Raw genomic sequence first — 17756 nt, 5'->3', positions numbered from 1 at the left:
GGAGCCGGAGCTTTGCTCGCCGCCACCTCGCCCGCGGGGCTCCGGGTGCCCTGTGGCGGCGGCTGCAGCTGGGCACCACGGCCAGGCCGAGCGGGAGCCACCGGTCTCCACTGGCGATGTTCTTCTTTGCCTCCCTACAAGCAAATACAACAATCCCATTAAGCTCTAAGCAATGCTTGACTTTTTTTTTTTTTTTTTTTTTTTTTTTTTTTAAATTTTGACTGCTTTGAAACCTCTGGATAAGAGAGAAGCAAGTCACCTTATTCCACTCGTACTTGGTTAAAGTCAAGTGGCAGGAGGCACTGGCACTCACAGTGCAGGGAGGGGAGGGGAGGGGAACTCCTGCCCTGCTTTGTCTCGTCTCTTGCTGTTGCACCGTGCTACTGCCCCCTTTGCTGCAGAACGGGGTCACTGCTGTTCTCTCCAGGAAAAGCAAGTAAATCTGCGTGGTTTTCAGCTCACTTGTCCAAGCCCAAGATGACAAATTAGGTTCATACTTTCAAGCCACTGCTGGATCAGTAAACTGCTTCAATATGACTGTCTAGCATGAAGAGCGGGTTATTGGGCATTATATCCACTCTTAACATCATGCGATAAGAAGCAGCTGAGAGAGACGGCTATAAAATACTCATACATTTTATTTTTAAAAGCAAGGCATTTTGCACAGTGGGTGGTGAGGGAGAAGAAGTGGATGGATAGAGAGGATCATGACTCAGGCTCCCTTGCTGGGGAGTTTTTTCAGCAGGCCGCCCCCAGCTGAAGCAGCAGCAGTGACAGCGCAGGGTCGCAGCGCTCCTCTCCTGCGCTGGGCCCCCCGGGCGGCAGCAGCTCAGCAGCAAGCAGCAAGAGGGCTGGGCTTCGGAGAGGAGCCCCTAGGAGAGAAGGAAGGTGGCTCTGTGTGAGTGCCATGAGCAGGAGCCAGCTTCCCACCTCACCCTGCACATCAAGACCAAGCAGAATGAATTCACAGGCCAGGTCCGGGCCCAGCCCAAGCACTGCCCTGACGCGCGCGGTGCCCGTCTCAGGCCAGGCCCTGCTCTCACCTGCCGCCTGCACTCACGGCGGGGAGCACAGATCCGGAGGGTGCTGGCCAGCCGCAGATTTCACTGCGGAAAGCGAGCTCTGAGGACGCTCTACTGCCTCAGCCTGAATGGAGGCTCCAGCACAGCTTCAAAGGGCTCTTTGCTCCCTGCCACCCTGATTACGCAGTAATGTATATTTTACGGCATCAGCTCTGGGCTATGTAATTCTACAGCAGCTACACAGCCACATACAGCCACGCTCTAACAAAGTACTTTAAAAACATGAGTAGTTGCTTGGAGTTGCCGTTCTATTATGAAACAAATACCGCTTTTGCCTCAGTGCAGGAGACAGGGCAATTCTTGAGATTTAATGCATTAGTTCAGCTTTAAAAATGCATCAAGGTAACAGAACAGATTTTCAGATCAAAAAGGAATTTGGCTGTAGGATCCTGCAAAAGCCGGCGTGAACAGCGTGGGGGCTGGTGGGTGGAATCCATCTTCTCCGGGACTGAGTCCCAAATGAACTTTTCACATTTGCGTCACTTCAACGTCACCGCTTTCAGCGCCACGCTGCAGGACGCGGATCCCGCCTGCAGATGCAGGGCCGCAGCAGCGCGCCCCCAGGACGGGGCTCCTCTCGCCCCCCCGCTTGCTGCATGGATCCGGCCCCCAGGGGCAGGCTCTGGGCTCCCTGCCCCAGCGGCGCCCGGCCGCGCAGGCTGAAGGAGCGACCGAACACCGCGGTCCCAGCCGTAGCAGTGGGGCTCACAGAGTCACAGAAGGGTTTGGGTTGGACGGGGCCTTAAAGGTCATCTAATTCCAGCCCCCTGACACGGGCAGGGACACCTCCCACCGGACCAGGCTGCCCAGGGCCCCGTGCAGCCAGGCCTTGAGCACCTCCAGGGATGGGGCATCCACAGCTTCTCTGGGCAGCCTGCTCAGTGCCTCACCACCCTCTGAGCGAAGAATTTCCCCCGTATATCTCATCTAAATCTCCCCTCTCTTAGTTTAAAGCTGTTACCCTTGTCCTATCACTACAATCCCTGATGAACAGTCTGTCTCCCCAGCTTTCCTGCAGCCCCCTTTAGGTACTGGCAGGCCGCTGTAAGGTCTCCCTGGAGCCTTCTCTCCTCCAGGCTGAACAACCCCAACTCCCTCAGCATGTCTTTGTCTTTCCCAAATGCACTGGGAAATAAACCTGCACAGCTGTATGGCCAAAAATTTTCAAGGCTGCTAGACAAGAAAAATCTCAGCTGAAGGTCCCAGATCCCCAACAGCTTTATACCATAGGAACAGATTTATGCCACAGGAGAAGGGGTTCTTTCCTAATGTGCGTGTGCATTTCAAAACCTTGCTTGAATTCCAACAAATTTCCTATATTTATGGCAGATGCTACACCCCACACTGAATTTAGCCCCGACACATTTTGGGTTTCAGGTGTCATCTCCTCTGCCCGCTGACATGGTGCTGCTAGCTGGATGAAAGAAAACCCTTTTCTAGCTGTGGCCCCAACAGTAGTGAAGAGACTTCAAAATCTGTGAAACATTGTTCCAGGAGGAACAAAAGAATCGAGCATAAACTGCATCAGCCTCAGAGCACCTGCTCAGACAGTGCTGACTCCCATTTGGATGTGTTGGTTTTCTCTCACTGTTATTGCCCGAAGTAAATTCAATAATGTTTTGCTATCACAGTCTCGCAATTCATTTAAATTGCCTTTTGTTTGCAATTCAGAAGTAAATACATCTAGCAAAACACAACATCTTCAGCAGAACTGATGCTCTAGGACCTTTGGTATAGAATCACATTGTTTAAATCTGGTTTAGCATAATAATGACAGTACTTTAAACAACACGCTGTTACAGAAATATAACGTTTCCCGTTCTGTTAAACTCACCTGTAAGTCCCTTTTTATGAAATCCCTGCAGGGTTTAAGTGATTTCTTTAAAAATACCAGAAGCGGGGAAACAATACAGCCTCAACCTTTCTGCCTAATCTGTGGTTTGGGTAGCAGCTGGAGTTGTACCTGGACATCAGCTGTGTCCAGCACCAGCTAAAACGCTCTGAAGGTAGCTGCTGGAAGTCACGCAGAGCAGGGACCTGGAGATCAGGGAGGGGCTTTCAAGTTTAAGCAACCAGACCTTGCAACACAATTGCATGATCAAACTGACGCAGCCTAAAACAGGAACAAAAAGGCCCATCAACCAAAAAAAGCAACCAAAAACCTGTGTTTGCCTTGCCTGCTGGAGGACCTCAAAGCTGGCAAAGGAGCAAGAGAGAAACCACTGCCCAGAGGGGTGCGTGCCGAGGGAGCGCTGTGGCCTGTCCTGCGCCGGGCTCCTCTCTATACACGGGTAGCTCAAGAACCAGTCAATATTAACGGTGACCCCTTGGAAGCACTGCACAACTATTAAAAAGACCATTCTCAAATAACCTCACTTGTAGCCGTTCCCTGGCAGCCGCCCTGCTGCTCAGCAGCTGGTGTGCACCTCGAACTCACACGGTGGCTTCAGCTGCTCCCCACTTCAGTGGAAAATAATTCACCAAAGGTCAAGCAATCCTTCTAACACAGCGAGACAGCACTGAAGAATAACTGGTGCTGCTTTAAACAAAATATAGATCCTGGATACTTTGCTGGTGCCACAGAGTCAATAATTCTCTCTTCTGCCAGCAAAACCCACAGGGATTAATAAACTTCTCTGAACTGAATTCCTGAGTCAGAGGCAGCCCTACAAGATATTTTAGTGAAATATGCAACAGGGAGCTTTCATTTCTCATCACCTATATGGTTTCTATATAGATTTTTATACTGTACCAGATTATTTATAACATTAGCCAAGGATCAGCCTCCTAACCTTACTCCTCTTTTGAGGCCAGAAGGAAAAAGAAGTCCCATCCCCAGGGGTCAAACAGGAAGGAATAAATAGCAACAGGATCTCAGCAGCGTTCACCACGGAGCAACCACCTCACCAGGGGTGGAAGCAGACGCATCTGCTTGCTGGAGGAACCTGAGCAAACCGAGCGGTGACGGCACCGCAGCGCTGCAGGCAGCAGCAGTGCTTCCAGGCACCGGGCCCGCTGCCGCCCCGCTGCCACCCCGCCGCGGGAGCGCCGTGCCGTCCCCTCCCCGTGCCCCACGGACACCCCACTGCCTGGCCGGGGCCCCCGCTGAGATGTTGGTACCACAAACGCTTCGTTACTTCTGGTGCTGCTCCACAACCACATGAGTATTAGCACATCTTTCAGCCCTTAAACTCATGGCAATTACCAGGCAGAATTAGAAGCTGATTGTTCTGCACTGTTCCACACAGGCCGGCAGCAATTCAGCAAGAGGAACGCGAGACCACGGGCGAGCAGCAGCCCGCTCCGGTGCTGGGACGGCAGAAGGTCCTCAGGTACGGCACTCAGCTGAACGGGCCCAGGAGGACAGAGGTAAATCCCTCGAACAAGTTAGGTGCAGCTTTAGCGCTTCCGTGGGGCAGCCAAAATATATTCCTCCTTCAAACGTTCCTTGCTAACACATACCGAATCTGAATCCTGTCAGTCAGCAAAACACTTCACTAATATCGGGGGAAATTTAACACAGTAATTTTTTTTTATTTATTTATTTTTTTTAAATGAGGCAAATTCATCAAGTGCCTGCATAACAGGCACATGGGTGGGAAAAAAGTTCCCCACTGCCCTGGTTGCCCACATTCGTCTCGCTATGAGCTCACCCCAGGCAGGATGGACACAGGAGACAACCTGAATCAAAACTGCCATCTCTTGCACATCGTGAGACGGGCAGCAGGGCACTACCACAGACACGTACTCACTCTGCTTTGGAAAAATCCAGACATCAAAACATCTACGTTCTGTTTTGAGCTTAGTTTCACATTTCTGAAATTGCTGCGCAGTTTCCGATTTCATCCAGTTTGTCTTGGCGTCAAGGGACGTAGCCAAGGTCCCTCGTTGTCCCACTGAACTTTTTCCAGAATGTTAACTTCCTTCCGTAATGTTATTTATGGCTCGTAGTGTTTCTGAGAAAAGTATCTGTACTTTCATCTGAATAGAGGAAAATTGAAGGACAATGAAAGTAAAGGAAATATCCCACAGCATGACAGCAGAAAATTGGAAGTTGGGAAATAAAAGAAAGAGGCCTGTTCTTGTAACTGTGAAATTATATCCTTCAAAAAACATACTCAGGTTAAAAAAAAAAAAGTTCTCTCCAGATTTTTTTTTTCTTTTAAACTAGAATCATACCAGGGAGAATATTAGGAAAGGCCAGAATTTTCTTAATAACGTGGGAAATCCACCACGCACAAAAAAACTCTTTATCCTGTTACTAGCTTTTACTAGAGAAAAAAAGCACCCGAACCAGCATAGCAGTGACATCTCCTGGAAGCCAACAGACAATTGCAGAAAAAAAAAAAAAAAAACAAACACAGCTTATTAGCTCTACCTGGCTCATTAAGAATCAGTTTGTCTGATTCACTCAAACACTGAGAATGTAAGGAACACCACCATTGGTTAACTTCCCCGTTATGGGAGAAAAAAAAAACCTGCACACACACACCCCAGGCTTCCCAACCAGCTCTGTGCAACATGCGTGTGAGGCTCTTCTCTAGGCAGTGGCTGAAACAAGAAAGCCTGTATCATAAGAGCAACAAAGCAAAACTTATTGCTCTAAACCTCTGAAGTAACTTTTCTCTGCTCGGATTATTGACAAATCAGCAGCCAGATACATTAATTTTTTCTTGCTGTATTCCCTGCTTCTTGGAACTGATGAAGGTGCTTTTCTACAAGGAAACGATCAGTTCACTTCACCTGATAACTTTTTGTAGAGCTGTGGTGATCAAAACACACGTATTTGGGAATTGTCCACTTGTAAGTCCCACCTTGCTACCCAGGGCAGTACAAGGGGTTTAGTTTTACCACGTACTGCTTTTGCTAGCAGTTATCCAAAACAGTAGCCTTCTCACCTGGAGATCAGAGAGCAAATCTAGTATCTAATTCAAGTTATTTGGAAACCCCTTGTTCATATCTTCTGTAAGAAACTTCTGTTCTCAGCCTTGGAGCCAAATTTGCTCCAAGGAAGCCAAATAAGCAACGATATTCAGGTCTGGGCAATGCACCCACGGTTCCCCAGTATCAAGTTACTTCTGAACCGGTAAGTCCATGTAAAAATACCGTAACGGCATTCAGTCACTCGGGTCACTGAAAAGTAAAACACGTAAGTGTACAAGCAATGTTTTCCCCTCTATTATGGGATATTTACAACCAACTTCTCTTCATATGGTACTCAAAAATGATTCTGAAAATAGGCCACAGTTGAAAAGCTGAAAAGGAGGATTTGTGACGTTAACATTTGGGAAAACTACTTTTTTTTTTTTTTTTTAAAAGGAAGCAAAGCCAAATGGCCAGAGGAAAATAATTTTATTAAATTTTATTATATCCACATTTAAAAGAGTAGGGACAAACTTGCATGCCTAATTAGGTTGTTTGGGGTGTGTTTTTTTTTCTTTTTTTAAGAACAAATAAGCATCTTCGTTCGTTACAAATGCTTTCAAAGTCACTCTATGAACTTTCTCACTGTCAGGAATCGAGCCGTGTATGTGCCAGTTTAATGAACTAAATAAACAATTGTGTCACCGATGTCCTTTGTGAGGCCATTCTCAGTAATGTGAACACGTTTCTCATCCAGGTCAATATGGAAGATGGCTTGCTCTAGAATAGGCGTTTTCTCCACTTCTTCTTTGCCAAGGACTGGGACACGGCGGGGTCCAAGTACGGGATCATCAAACCTCATCAGTTTCACTTTAGAGAGATCTGCAATGAAAAGACTCGCTAATTAGGTTACAGGATCTACGCACAAGCTATAGTATCAAATAAGTTAACCAAAACAACACTGAATACTTGGTACTCCTAAGATATCTTCCCCAAGGAAATATATTCTCTCAGGGATACTACTCACATTAAGTTTTAAATCCACTACAAAGATGTCATTCAGTGGCTACAGAGCACATTACTAGCAGAAACGGTATTTGTCTGTTTTATCCCCAAGTCCCAACACCACATTCTGAGCATTGCATTTCCCTTATTTGTTTCTGTGACAGCTACAAGTAACTGTAGAGTTACTGTCTTCATTTTCTGAGGAAAGAATTCAGGGATTGTGAGAAAGAGGAAGGTGAGGATTTTTGTAAATACAATTCCATTTTAAAATTCACACCAATAAAAGATTGCTAAGCAGACCAGAAAAATCACTGTGAAGCCTCAGATCTTTTAGTCAAGCCTTCCTCCAAGTACAACCTCCTATCCCTTGTGCACCAACAGAACAGTGACACCTTCTGGAAAAGATGAAAAGCTATAAAGAGTCACTTTTTTTCCATCTTTTCAAAATACTCAGCAGTAGGGTAGTGGACATGCATACACTTCTACTACGCACACAGCACATTTCCCCAAGTGCATATTGCTACACATCATCGTATATTCCTCCCTCTGTGCGCACCATCAATGGGCAGCCGTCTTTGTTAGACAGCTAAACATTAATATAAACACAAGCTGTTAAAAAATAAGGAAAGAAAAGACGTCTCTGCTGTCACAAGCTTTTGGATCAAGTCCATCTTTCCTTTAATGTCCAGCTCTACAGTGATTCAGATTTGTTTGAATCTTAATTTCTGCATTCTTCAACACAAACACAGCTGCTGTTCCTTTAAGAAAGCTATTTTCTTTCATTACACTGGCCAGAAACTTCATGTTTGTTTCAAAGATGTTTGACGGGAAATTTTACCACGTTATTCTGTGTTTTCCTAAAATATCTTTCCAAGGAGTTGGAGAGGCAAGGAATACTAAAATTGTAAACAAGCAGGCTGAAAAACAAACTGTTTATTTCTAAAAGCAACAAAAACGGGTGAGGGGAACATCCTGAAATATTATTACGCATAAAGAAGACCTTTAGACTGTTAAGATACCACAAACATTTAAACTGACCATAGCAGCACTCTCAAGAGGCAGCTTTTATTCCAACTGCAACAATCCAAAAAACAAGAAAGGAGGCTAAGATTTTCTCAGTGCCACACAATGAGACAGTGATGAGATGCTGTTTTCATCATCATCTTGTCATGTCAGTGCCTATCGCCTGAAGAACCTACGTGGCAGTGTAAGACTCGTGTGAGGTTGTTGGACAGAAAACTATTTAGAAAGCAAAGAAGCAAGAGGACACAAAGTACTTACGGCAATCACAGGATTTTCATCAGAAAAGAAGAAAATCCATCCCTATGGAAGTTATTGTGGTGGAATTCAGATCCCTAAACCACAGAACACCAGCCACTCCACAGAACTCTACAAGCACTAAACAGAAACGCTAGCAGCAAAAGCAGCGCACCCAGGTTCTGTCTGGAGACCTTTATCTGAGCCATCGCTGCACCTCTACCAGGACAACTACCTCAGGTAAGCGAGCAGGGGTGATGCTGTCAGACACAATAGCAAATTGTCTCCCCAGCTGCTCTTGCTTGGGTCTCCACTACTGGAAACCAGCTAACATCAGGGAATGGACTACGTAGTGCTACGACAGCTTAAATGCTGCTTAAGGTCGGGCTTCACAGGTGATAAAATGCATGTCTTGATGCTCTCGCAATGTAGTTCACTGTTGCCCATGGACTGAGTGCTTTCAAAGAAATTCTTCTGATGCTTACTGACTCTTACTACTACATAGTACTGACTCTTACTACTACACATCTTACCTTTGATTCCTCTGTCCATCTTCATTAAGCGCCTGATCACCGTCTCTCTATTATCTCCTTGCCTGATTTCAATTTTTGTAGAGAAGTGGCCATTTGATGGTTGAGGGTTCACCAAAAATACAGACACACCAGGCTATAAGAGAGTTGGTAATAACAGTAAAGGCAAAATCTGTGTTTGTGATCAAAGCCTCAGAGGAAACATGCAAATAAAACAAATAAACATAATCTATCAACAAATACTGTGGATGGATAACCTTCATTTAGAAACACTGACTGCCACTGGCAGAATGCAAGCACTCACAGGAATCTTTAAAATATAAGCCACAGTATGCATAATTTTTTAGGACATATTTAGGGAAATCAATGAAATTTTTACTGTTGAAAAGTATTACAGCTAGAAATATTCATATATGATACTACTGCCATAGAGTTTCGCTAATCACACACTACTCACTAATTCTTTCAGGACTCCATTACACTGTGCTGTACGAATAATTTCAAAAGGCTTTATTTTTATGCAACTGAATGCGGTTTATTAGCCCATTATAAACTAACAGATAATCATTGAAAATATTAAAAAACACCTTAGGATTCAGCAAGCTAAGTTTCACATGGAAGTTTAAAGCACCTTAAAAAAAAAGTATAACACTGCCAGAATTTCTAAATAACAGTAGTAAAGTGAGATTCATCTAGTTATCTAGAGAGTGGTAATCGAGGCGCTTGGCTCAAAGAAACAAATGTAAGAGTATGCTGATGCTCAAGTCACTCATTTTTAAAAGTCTCCCAGTCAGCACAATTTAAAGATTTGACCTAAAGAGCCTTGAGGCTAAGATACAAATACAGGCACATTTACTATTTCCCCTGCCCCCTACACACAGCTACAATTACTTCAGGAAGTGTTTCCTGTCTTGAAGAGGTGTTAGGTTAAGGGCAAAAATTCCTCTTTATATATCTGAACAAACTTTTAAATGGCATGCTTGTGGGATTGTTTTAACTTAAGTTTTCAGATTTCCAGTACCTAAATTTCTGATTTTACCTCAGTTCTGAATACAGAAAACGGTTTTCCAGGACAGCATTCTTCTTTTATTTTATCTTCTGCTTCAGAAGCAAACTTCACTTCAATGTGATCCAGCTGTAAGAAAGGGTATGTGTGCGTGTAAACAGGAGTTTAATCATTCTGGAGGGAGCAACAGGAGTTACCAGACCTCCATGCACTCCAGGTCCCCCCCTAACATTCTTGGTGGTCCTCTGTTCAACAAGCTGCAATTTCTCATCATCCTTTTTTTAACAATGGGGGTAGGGAATGGGGGAGGATGAGACAGGGGCGAAACACTGACACATTCTCCAAATTTGAGCTCAGCAGGGCTGAGAGGGATGACTTCCCAAATCACATTCTATATAGATAACTCTTTCTAATGTAGGTCAACAAACAGCATGGCTCATTTGCAGTGACAGCACACTCGCATTAAACTTGCATTAAACCTGACAGCCCCATAGTAACCAGTGTCTTTTGTAGCAAACTTGATAGACAGACAGCCAGTTCCCAGCTTATCCAGAAATATGGAGTTATTATGCCCTGGTACAGAACATGACAACTCCTGTTAAACTTTGTAGGATCTGGTAGTCTAATTCTTATGCTTCTGTACATTCTCCTGCATGAAAGTTCCACCATTTAGCAGGACAACTGCTGCTTCCACCAGTTTAGTGGTTTTGTTTGTTTGGTTGGGTTGGTTGTTTGTTTCTGCAAATTTACACATTTTACAACAAAAGTTATTGCTCATTCTTGACTTTGCTCTGATATAGGAGCAATCCAATGAACCCACATTTATTACATATTGCACAGGTGAAAAAAATGAAGTTTAGTAGTTTGTATTTTTGAAACTTCTAACTCTTGAAACAAGCTATTTCTTATAAACCTGCCTGAGCTGTTCCCTCATTCAAGTATTTTGGTTATCATATGAAACTGGCATAAATGCTTCTAGACTGGCCTTTCACAATGTAACAGTTTTAAAAACCCTGCCTAGAATCCACTCCTTGAAGAGGGTGAAGTAATCTGCTACAGATAACATGTGCCATTGAAAGAGTCTGAAGATACGAGGCTGTGATCATTCTTACTGGTGATGCCTATGAACATCTCCTCCTCATTTCTTCAGTTGAAAAATGTAAGATATTGGTTAGGTCTGAGAAAAATGTCTCTTCGAAAGTGTCACTGGAAAGGCTGGTCCTCCAGCTATCCCAGTGAGAACCAAGCAACAAATATGCCAATACACACTAACCTCTAGGGAATTTGTCAAATAGACAATATTCTCCATGAGCACTGCCCGTTCATCAAATTCCAGTTCCAGATCAAGAACACGTGAACCATTCTTCTCCAGATTTTCCTGTCAAAGGAAAAAAATGGATTTAAACCCTCTGAACATTGCAAGTAAAACAATGCTTCAAAATGGCAAGCAACATACATCAGTCATGAAAAGAACAGGCTTTTAAACATAAGAGCTCTCTGCTGGCACAATATGCTAGCACAGGAGCAACTATTCTCTCATAACAGGGTTTCTTCCTCAGGGAGTTAGTGACACTGATGGGAGGAGTAAGAACAATTGTAACACATCTTTAATATAGAATTCAAAAGGTGTTTTATATTCAGTTACTTATAATCTCTATTTAATGTGCAGGTTGAGAATTCTCCAAGTCAGTCGGCATTTCAGTGCTATTTCACAGCAGGAAATTTAGTCATGACCTAGTTTAAAACAAAGAATGAGCATACAACAACTGGACATGTTCACAACAGTTGTAAAACAAGTTCTCTGCAGGGAAATAACAATCACTGTATATGTTAACATAAAGGTAACTTAGTTAGTACAGAAAACCAAAAACAAATCACAAGATCCAAAGTATTAAAGGCAATATAAAAAACACCTTAAAAAAAACCGAACTTCATCTTTGGAATTTAACCTGTCCCTTTCTCACTTTCATATGCTGAGCCAGATGTCTCTTTAGAAGCTCTGCTCCATCAGACTTACCCTGGCAGTAGTTTCCTCGTCAGTTTAATGTACGAGATTCCCTAAATTAACAATGAATTTCTTCCCTTTGTAAACATAGGGGAAGCTTTGGGATTTAAGCCTTCTTTTGAAGAAATAGGAAGCAAAAGCAAAAATGCTTCTTGTACGTTGAAACTGCTGAATAATCAGTTTCACAGAACAATATTCTGGTCGAAGGAATTTGAGTTCAGAAGTTTCTATGTATTTATATGCAATCGCTTACTGATCATCTTTTAAAGGGCAAGGATCAATTATTGGGTAAGCCTCAGCATGCCGACCCATTCCCTGCATGCAACAGAATCATTAATTATTGCCAGATGAACACTAGCAAAAACCAGGCGTGCTTCAGACCTAAACTTACTTGTATGATTGAAAGCTTGTCTGATCTGTTTAAACTGTACTAGCTGATCTAATAAAATAGTACCTTTTTAAAAACTTCACTTATACAGACAGCTTCATAGCTGCTTTGCGCTTTCTATTCCTCTAAGAGTTTTTGAGCTATCACAAAACAGAATAATTAGAATGACATTAGACAGAGGGCAAGAGAATGCTTTAAAACAGCATTTATATGACAAACATAAGGTTAAGAAGTAGAAGACATTAATAAATACATTTTTTAAAAGCCACTTCTTAATTGGTGTAAAAATGTTACTTTTTCCCTTAAACTTTATGATTTTTCCATTACTAGTCCCTTCCAACATCTACAAATCACATCTAGAGTCAAAAAGATTTTAAAACTGCACACAGTATTAGAGGTATGTCCTCACCAGTGTGAACAGAAGGTAAGGATCAAGTCCCACAACCTGCTGGCAATACTTTGCCCACTGCAGCCCAGGACACCATTAACCTTTTTCTATACAAGTGTCCCTCTATCACATACCTTAATCATGGCAACAAAAGGCATAACCTTCTTCATATACTTCTTCAGCTCTGGCAAGTTGTTAAGCTCACTGGCGATTACTTTATTATCTGGCAGTTGACCTCCACTGACCTAAATGTTAATGAATATACATTAAAAAGAATAGGCATCATTTAAAAAATAAATACTTGCCCTTTAATATCATATACCCTCCACGCTTTCCCAAAATACCAGCAAACACTATCATTGATTTCCACACAATCATTTTCTCATCCTTTTAAAACATTTTAGAAGTAAGACTGTAAAATCTTGACCAAAACCACTTATCTACTGCCATTCAAGCAACTCAGTATTATTCTGTTTTCTTCACTCTTGCCTTTGACTATATATTAAGGTACCTGAATGATATACTAAAATACATTTTAAATCCACATTTAATTCTTGCCTCAAGCAGATCTTCATGCAGTGGTTTTCCCAAATTGTTTGTACTTTGCATTCACAGTTCAGATATTTGCCAACGCTCCAAGTCAGTGCATCAGACTGAACAGCAGAATTCAATACTGATACAAGAAAGGCTATAGAATTCCCCAAACTTAACACTCTAAAGACAAGTTTCACTTGAGGAACACTGGTTTAACTCAATATTGCACGTTGAGAGAGTCATAACTCTCATCTATCAGCTACAACACTGATTGTTTAAGCTGAAAAAGACGATGGTTCATCAGCATGCCAAAAACCATTCTCACCAGTTTCCACATTAGAAGCAGACTCTTCTGCTTTCACAGAAGCTAATTTCTTCTGCTTATGACAGATATATTGCATTTCAACATATTCCTTGCAACATCAGTGAACGGCATACACCTACTTAGAGATCACAAAATGCTTCTAAGCCCTCTTGCATAGTAATATTAATCTCTTAGTCAACAACATTTCCTCAGAAATACTCCCGGGAAAGAGAATATTTTAAAAGTTTATCAATTTAAAAATGAAAAATAACAAAACATGGGCCAGTTTTCACTCAAAAATTGTCAAAAGGAACAAGGTCATACTGTCAAATCAGTGGTATTCCTCAGAACATCTTCATTAAGCATTGAAAACTGCTAGACAGAAATAAAAGCACAACGGAAATTAAAACTGTCTCACTTTATATTTAAGTAATTTGGTAGCAAGTTACAGCTTATAAGTTTCTTTAGAGACAGAAAATAAGAGTACAAAAAAGCAGGTAAGCAGCCCAAAGAAACAAGAGCAGTCACCTGGTAGTGCTTGCGCAGAACTGATAAGGTGGTGTGCTGCCAAGGCGGGTAGTTCTTTGCCACGTAGATGGTACAGTGAGAAGGCTTCTGGGAAGGTTCTTTAGTACTTTTCTAAGGGAACAATAGGGAAAAAAAAGTAACATCAGGAGGGAGTTCTGACGCAATCCAGAATTACTGAGTATGAAGACTTAAGGATGACTTAGTACACTTCACCTTTCCTTTCACAGGTGCCATGAAGCTCTTGAGACGAAGTCTGAGCTCATGAGCTGCTTCCATGAGGTACTGAGAAGAGCGAATTAGTATCTCATCCACAGGACCTGCTATTGGCCAGGAGGCTTTCATGATGGAATCAGGCTTTGAAGAAAGGAAGAAATTAAATGCACTGAGATAAGAATACATTAGTGTCTGGTATTTTCTCAAACCATTATAGCTTGAGTGGAAACTGGTTTACACAGTTTGAACCTCAATGAGCACCCACCGATAACTCAGTTGTAAAGGAATAAGCATACAGCCAACAAGCGCTAATTTGCAAGTATGTTAAAGACTACATATACAAGCACACCTGCCATAGAACTACATAACTTCACATACAACATTTATTTCTCCAGTTTACCTGCCAACACAAGTTCAAAAGCTAATTTTCATGCATAAATGTAGAAATGTTTCATTATTTGGATTAATTTTAGATCACCTCTCAGTGAGAAGATAGTCAAAGTGACTTGTATGAAAGTTACATATATCATTACAGTAACCACGAATACACAGATTAATTCAATATGCTTGTTGTGATATGGATGATGACCTATTATGGCAATTCATACACTAATATAGGACAGATGTTTCTTTTACCTGCATATGAATGGCATCCACAAGTCTGATACTAGCCTTACTAAAAATCAGTGAAAGCTTAGTTCTGAATGAAAAACCAAAACTGAAACATACACTACTAGTACCTTTCCCAGCAGCGACCAGATGTGTTCACATAAGTGGGGACAAATGGGAGCCAAGAGCAGAGTCTGAACTTCAATGAACTGAAACACCAGCTCTCTGTGCATTCCTTCTATCGCCAGCTCACGATATTTATCTTTTGCTGCCTGAAATAAAGCCAATTTAACCACTATTAATATGTTAAAATAACGTTACATATGTTAAAACAACCATTGTTAACACATTAATTGACAAGGAGAAACATTTGAAAGAAGAAAAAAAACAATTCTTTGCTCTAACATACCTTTAGAATGTAACAAGTTTAGAACTCAATAATATATTATTAAAATATATTATTGAAAGAATTACATTCTTAAGCCTGCAAGTGTAAATCTGTCAGTTGACCATTGTACAATAGCATGGTACTTTAAAAAAAAAAAAAGTGTTTTTTTGAACAGACATAACATACAAAAATATGCACAACTGCGTATCAGGTACTAACATTTTCAATAACTTGCAAAGATACTAAAAAGTAGTAAGAAAAAGGTAATGAATATGGTCTATCCTTATGCATACAGTACAGCCTATTTAATCACGCTCCTGAATAACATAAAGGAACCACATAAAGGAGTCTCTGTAATTATGTGAAGTGGCATGGTTCAGCAGACACTCTGGAGACATAGTTTATAGAGTATATCAAAAAGCATTCTACTTCCAAACAATTCTGTTGATTATCATCTGTATTTCTTATACAGAGTTCCTTATTACAAAGGAGCAAAAAGGAAACACTCTTCTCAACAGCATCTTTTTTTAAAGAGCTTTTTGCTCATATTAGATATCAAAACTATTTGCAGCATCACAGGTGCCCTCCTCTAGACTTTTGCAAAATGCCACAAAAAGACGTTTATAATTTAAGACTACTGAAGCAGTCTTTTTTTCCTTATATAATTTGGATTCCAATTCAGTGGTACAATTAAGGATCAGAGACATTAGGATCAAAAGAAATCCACGCAAAAGTAATAAATGGCAAGTATTAGTTTTCTACACCTGAAAAGAGATCACCTACCTGAAACTCAAAGAAGCCAGTTTTTAGTGCTTCCTTAAACATCATCTTCTCATAATTTTGATCTGTCTTCATTATGCCTGCATTCATTTCACTAGGGAAGAAAGTGAAATCATCAATATTGTCCACTTCACTTAACAGCAACACTGTAAAACAACACTATCAATGTCAGTAGTGTGACACAATTATTATTCTGAAAGTGAATCAAAAATGTGTTTTGCTTTATGGAATTCATTAACTTGTAGAAAGAAAAGAAAAAAAAAAAACTACAAAGATGATCCTAGCAAGATTTAAAAAAAAAAAAAGGTCCAAACTACGTTAGCCTTTGTAAAGTACCTGGCAAAGACTCTGTCATTGAAGGTGTCAGCAGGACCGCTTCTTAGACTGTCTCTGTTTGCAATCATCTCCTTTACCCACTCCACCCACGTGTAGAGACGAAGAATACCAGCATCAGCCATGGCTTCCACAAAGTTGGCATCTTCAACAGTGTCTCCAGCATCAGCCAAGGCTAAACGCATGCCTGAAAGTAACCACAATAGCTAACATGGCTGGCATGCAATTAGCTGGTAGATAGGGATGTAGGAGGCAAGGGACTCAAAGTCAATTACTAGAGATATCTCAAAAGATGCCCTTTACCCATGATGGGTAAAAGATGCCCTTTACCCACTGCCGTCCTTATAAAGAGGAAGAAGATCAGACAGACACCAAGAGAGTAGTACAAACACTGTTCAAAAACCATGAGGATGCAAGGAAGAGCATGGCATACATTTATGCACACACAATAGCATTTGTCTGATGTTTTGACCCCCAGTGAGAACGGGTTTTCACCCATCCTAGGCACCTTCTAGAAAGCCTCAGCACTGGAAGTTTTGGATTTAAACAGGTGTTGTCTTAACACTCATTCCAGTTTTCTAAATAAAGTTCAGCTTTTCAAGCAAAACCAGCTGGTAAGTGGTAGATTTACTGCAATTAAATACTCCAATATATCCACTGCTCCTTCCAGAGCAAAACATTAATGATGCCAAAATGACTAAAATTGAAAAACAGAAACAGGTCAAAACATACTTACCATCTGCAGAAAACTTGTCAACAGCTTGAGTTAGCGTAAGAAAGTTACCTGTAGATTTAGACATCTAAAAGAAACAGAAAAACCTTGTTTTTCTCCTACATTCATTTTGCTGTTGGATAAGCAAGACAGACAACAAGAATTTGGGGAAACCACTGAGAAAGTATTTTCTCATGAATCACAGCAAAAGCAGTTTGGTAAAACTGAACAATGTCTCATAGTAAAGACAGACTAAATTTTGCAGGTACTGATCCAATTCCTGAAATTTCTTGAGACTTGGACAAATTGTTACTACTAAGGTCTGCATATACCACAACTGCATGGAAATAGTAGCTGCTTTCTGTCTCATTTGGGTTCCACCCTAGAATTCATCAGGCTTCGGAAAATGGGATAACTGGTACCAAAATTAAATCCCCAAAGTTACCTGAATTAAATTTCTGAAATCAAAATAATACTTTGCAATTGACATTTTCAGCTTATCCTGCATCAGTTTTTGAGGTAGAGCCTTGGTGGGTTTTTTTTGTTGTTTGTTTTGTCTTGTCTTGTCTTGTTTTTGTTTCAATTAGACAGTCTCCAAGGTCAAATTCTAAGGTTTAGGCACTTTTAAATTCAATAAAGTTCAATTTCAGAACTTGTTGGAATTACAAAGTTAGTCATACAAACATTTTCTTCTTATACCTACTCCAAGCCTTAACAAATCAAAAATGCAGTCCAAAAAAAAGCATTCTACATTATAAATTATCCTAAAACTTAATAAAAATCCACTGAAATCTTCACTAAACTGATGAAGCAATACAAGAACTAACAGGA

The 17756-nt window shown here is 41.3% G+C and overlaps 2 protein-coding genes across 3 annotated transcripts in view; one reads left to right on the top strand and one right to left on the bottom strand.

The window, feature by feature from the left end:
* The window catches only part of SH3RF2 (SH3 domain containing ring finger 2), a 40395-nt gene extending 39241 nt beyond the window's left edge, over positions 1–1154 (top strand). Inside the window, exon 11 of the mRNA XM_066977148.1 lies at positions 2–1154. The gene's annotated coding sequence lies outside the window, so the exon portion shown is untranslated. The remainder of the gene's footprint in view (position 1) is intronic.
* Positions 1155–6417: 5263 nt separating this feature from the next.
* The window catches only part of LARS1 (leucyl-tRNA synthetase 1), a 30129-nt gene continuing 18790 nt past the window's right edge, over positions 6418–17756 (bottom strand). For both annotated transcript variants that reach the window (XM_066977137.1, XM_048057201.2), the window contains 11 exons: positions 16950–17013; positions 16217–16400; positions 15884–15974; positions 14844–14984; positions 14104–14244; positions 13891–14001; positions 12659–12769; positions 11017–11121; positions 9777–9872; positions 8741–8873; positions 6418–6827 (listed from right to left, as the gene is read on the bottom strand). In XM_066977137.1, the coding sequence (XP_066833238.1) occupies positions 6622–6827; positions 8741–8873; positions 9777–9872; positions 11017–11121; positions 12659–12769; positions 13891–14001; positions 14104–14244; positions 14844–14984; positions 15884–15974; positions 16217–16400; positions 16950–17013 (1383 nt within the window). In that variant the 3' untranslated portion in view covers positions 6418–6621. The remainder of the gene's footprint in view (positions 6828–8740; positions 8874–9776; positions 9873–11016; positions 11122–12658; positions 12770–13890; positions 14002–14103; positions 14245–14843; positions 14985–15883; positions 15975–16216; positions 16401–16949; positions 17014–17756) is intronic.

The sequence above is a fragment of the Anser cygnoides genome, chromosome 14 (assembly GCF_040182565.1).
Source record: "Anser cygnoides isolate HZ-2024a breed goose chromosome 14, Taihu_goose_T2T_genome, whole genome shotgun sequence".
Classification (NCBI taxonomy): domain Eukaryota; kingdom Metazoa; phylum Chordata; class Aves; order Anseriformes; family Anatidae; genus Anser; species Anser cygnoides.
The sequence above is the reverse complement of the archived record's forward strand: the minus strand, read 5'-3'. Positions and strand labels throughout refer to the sequence as shown.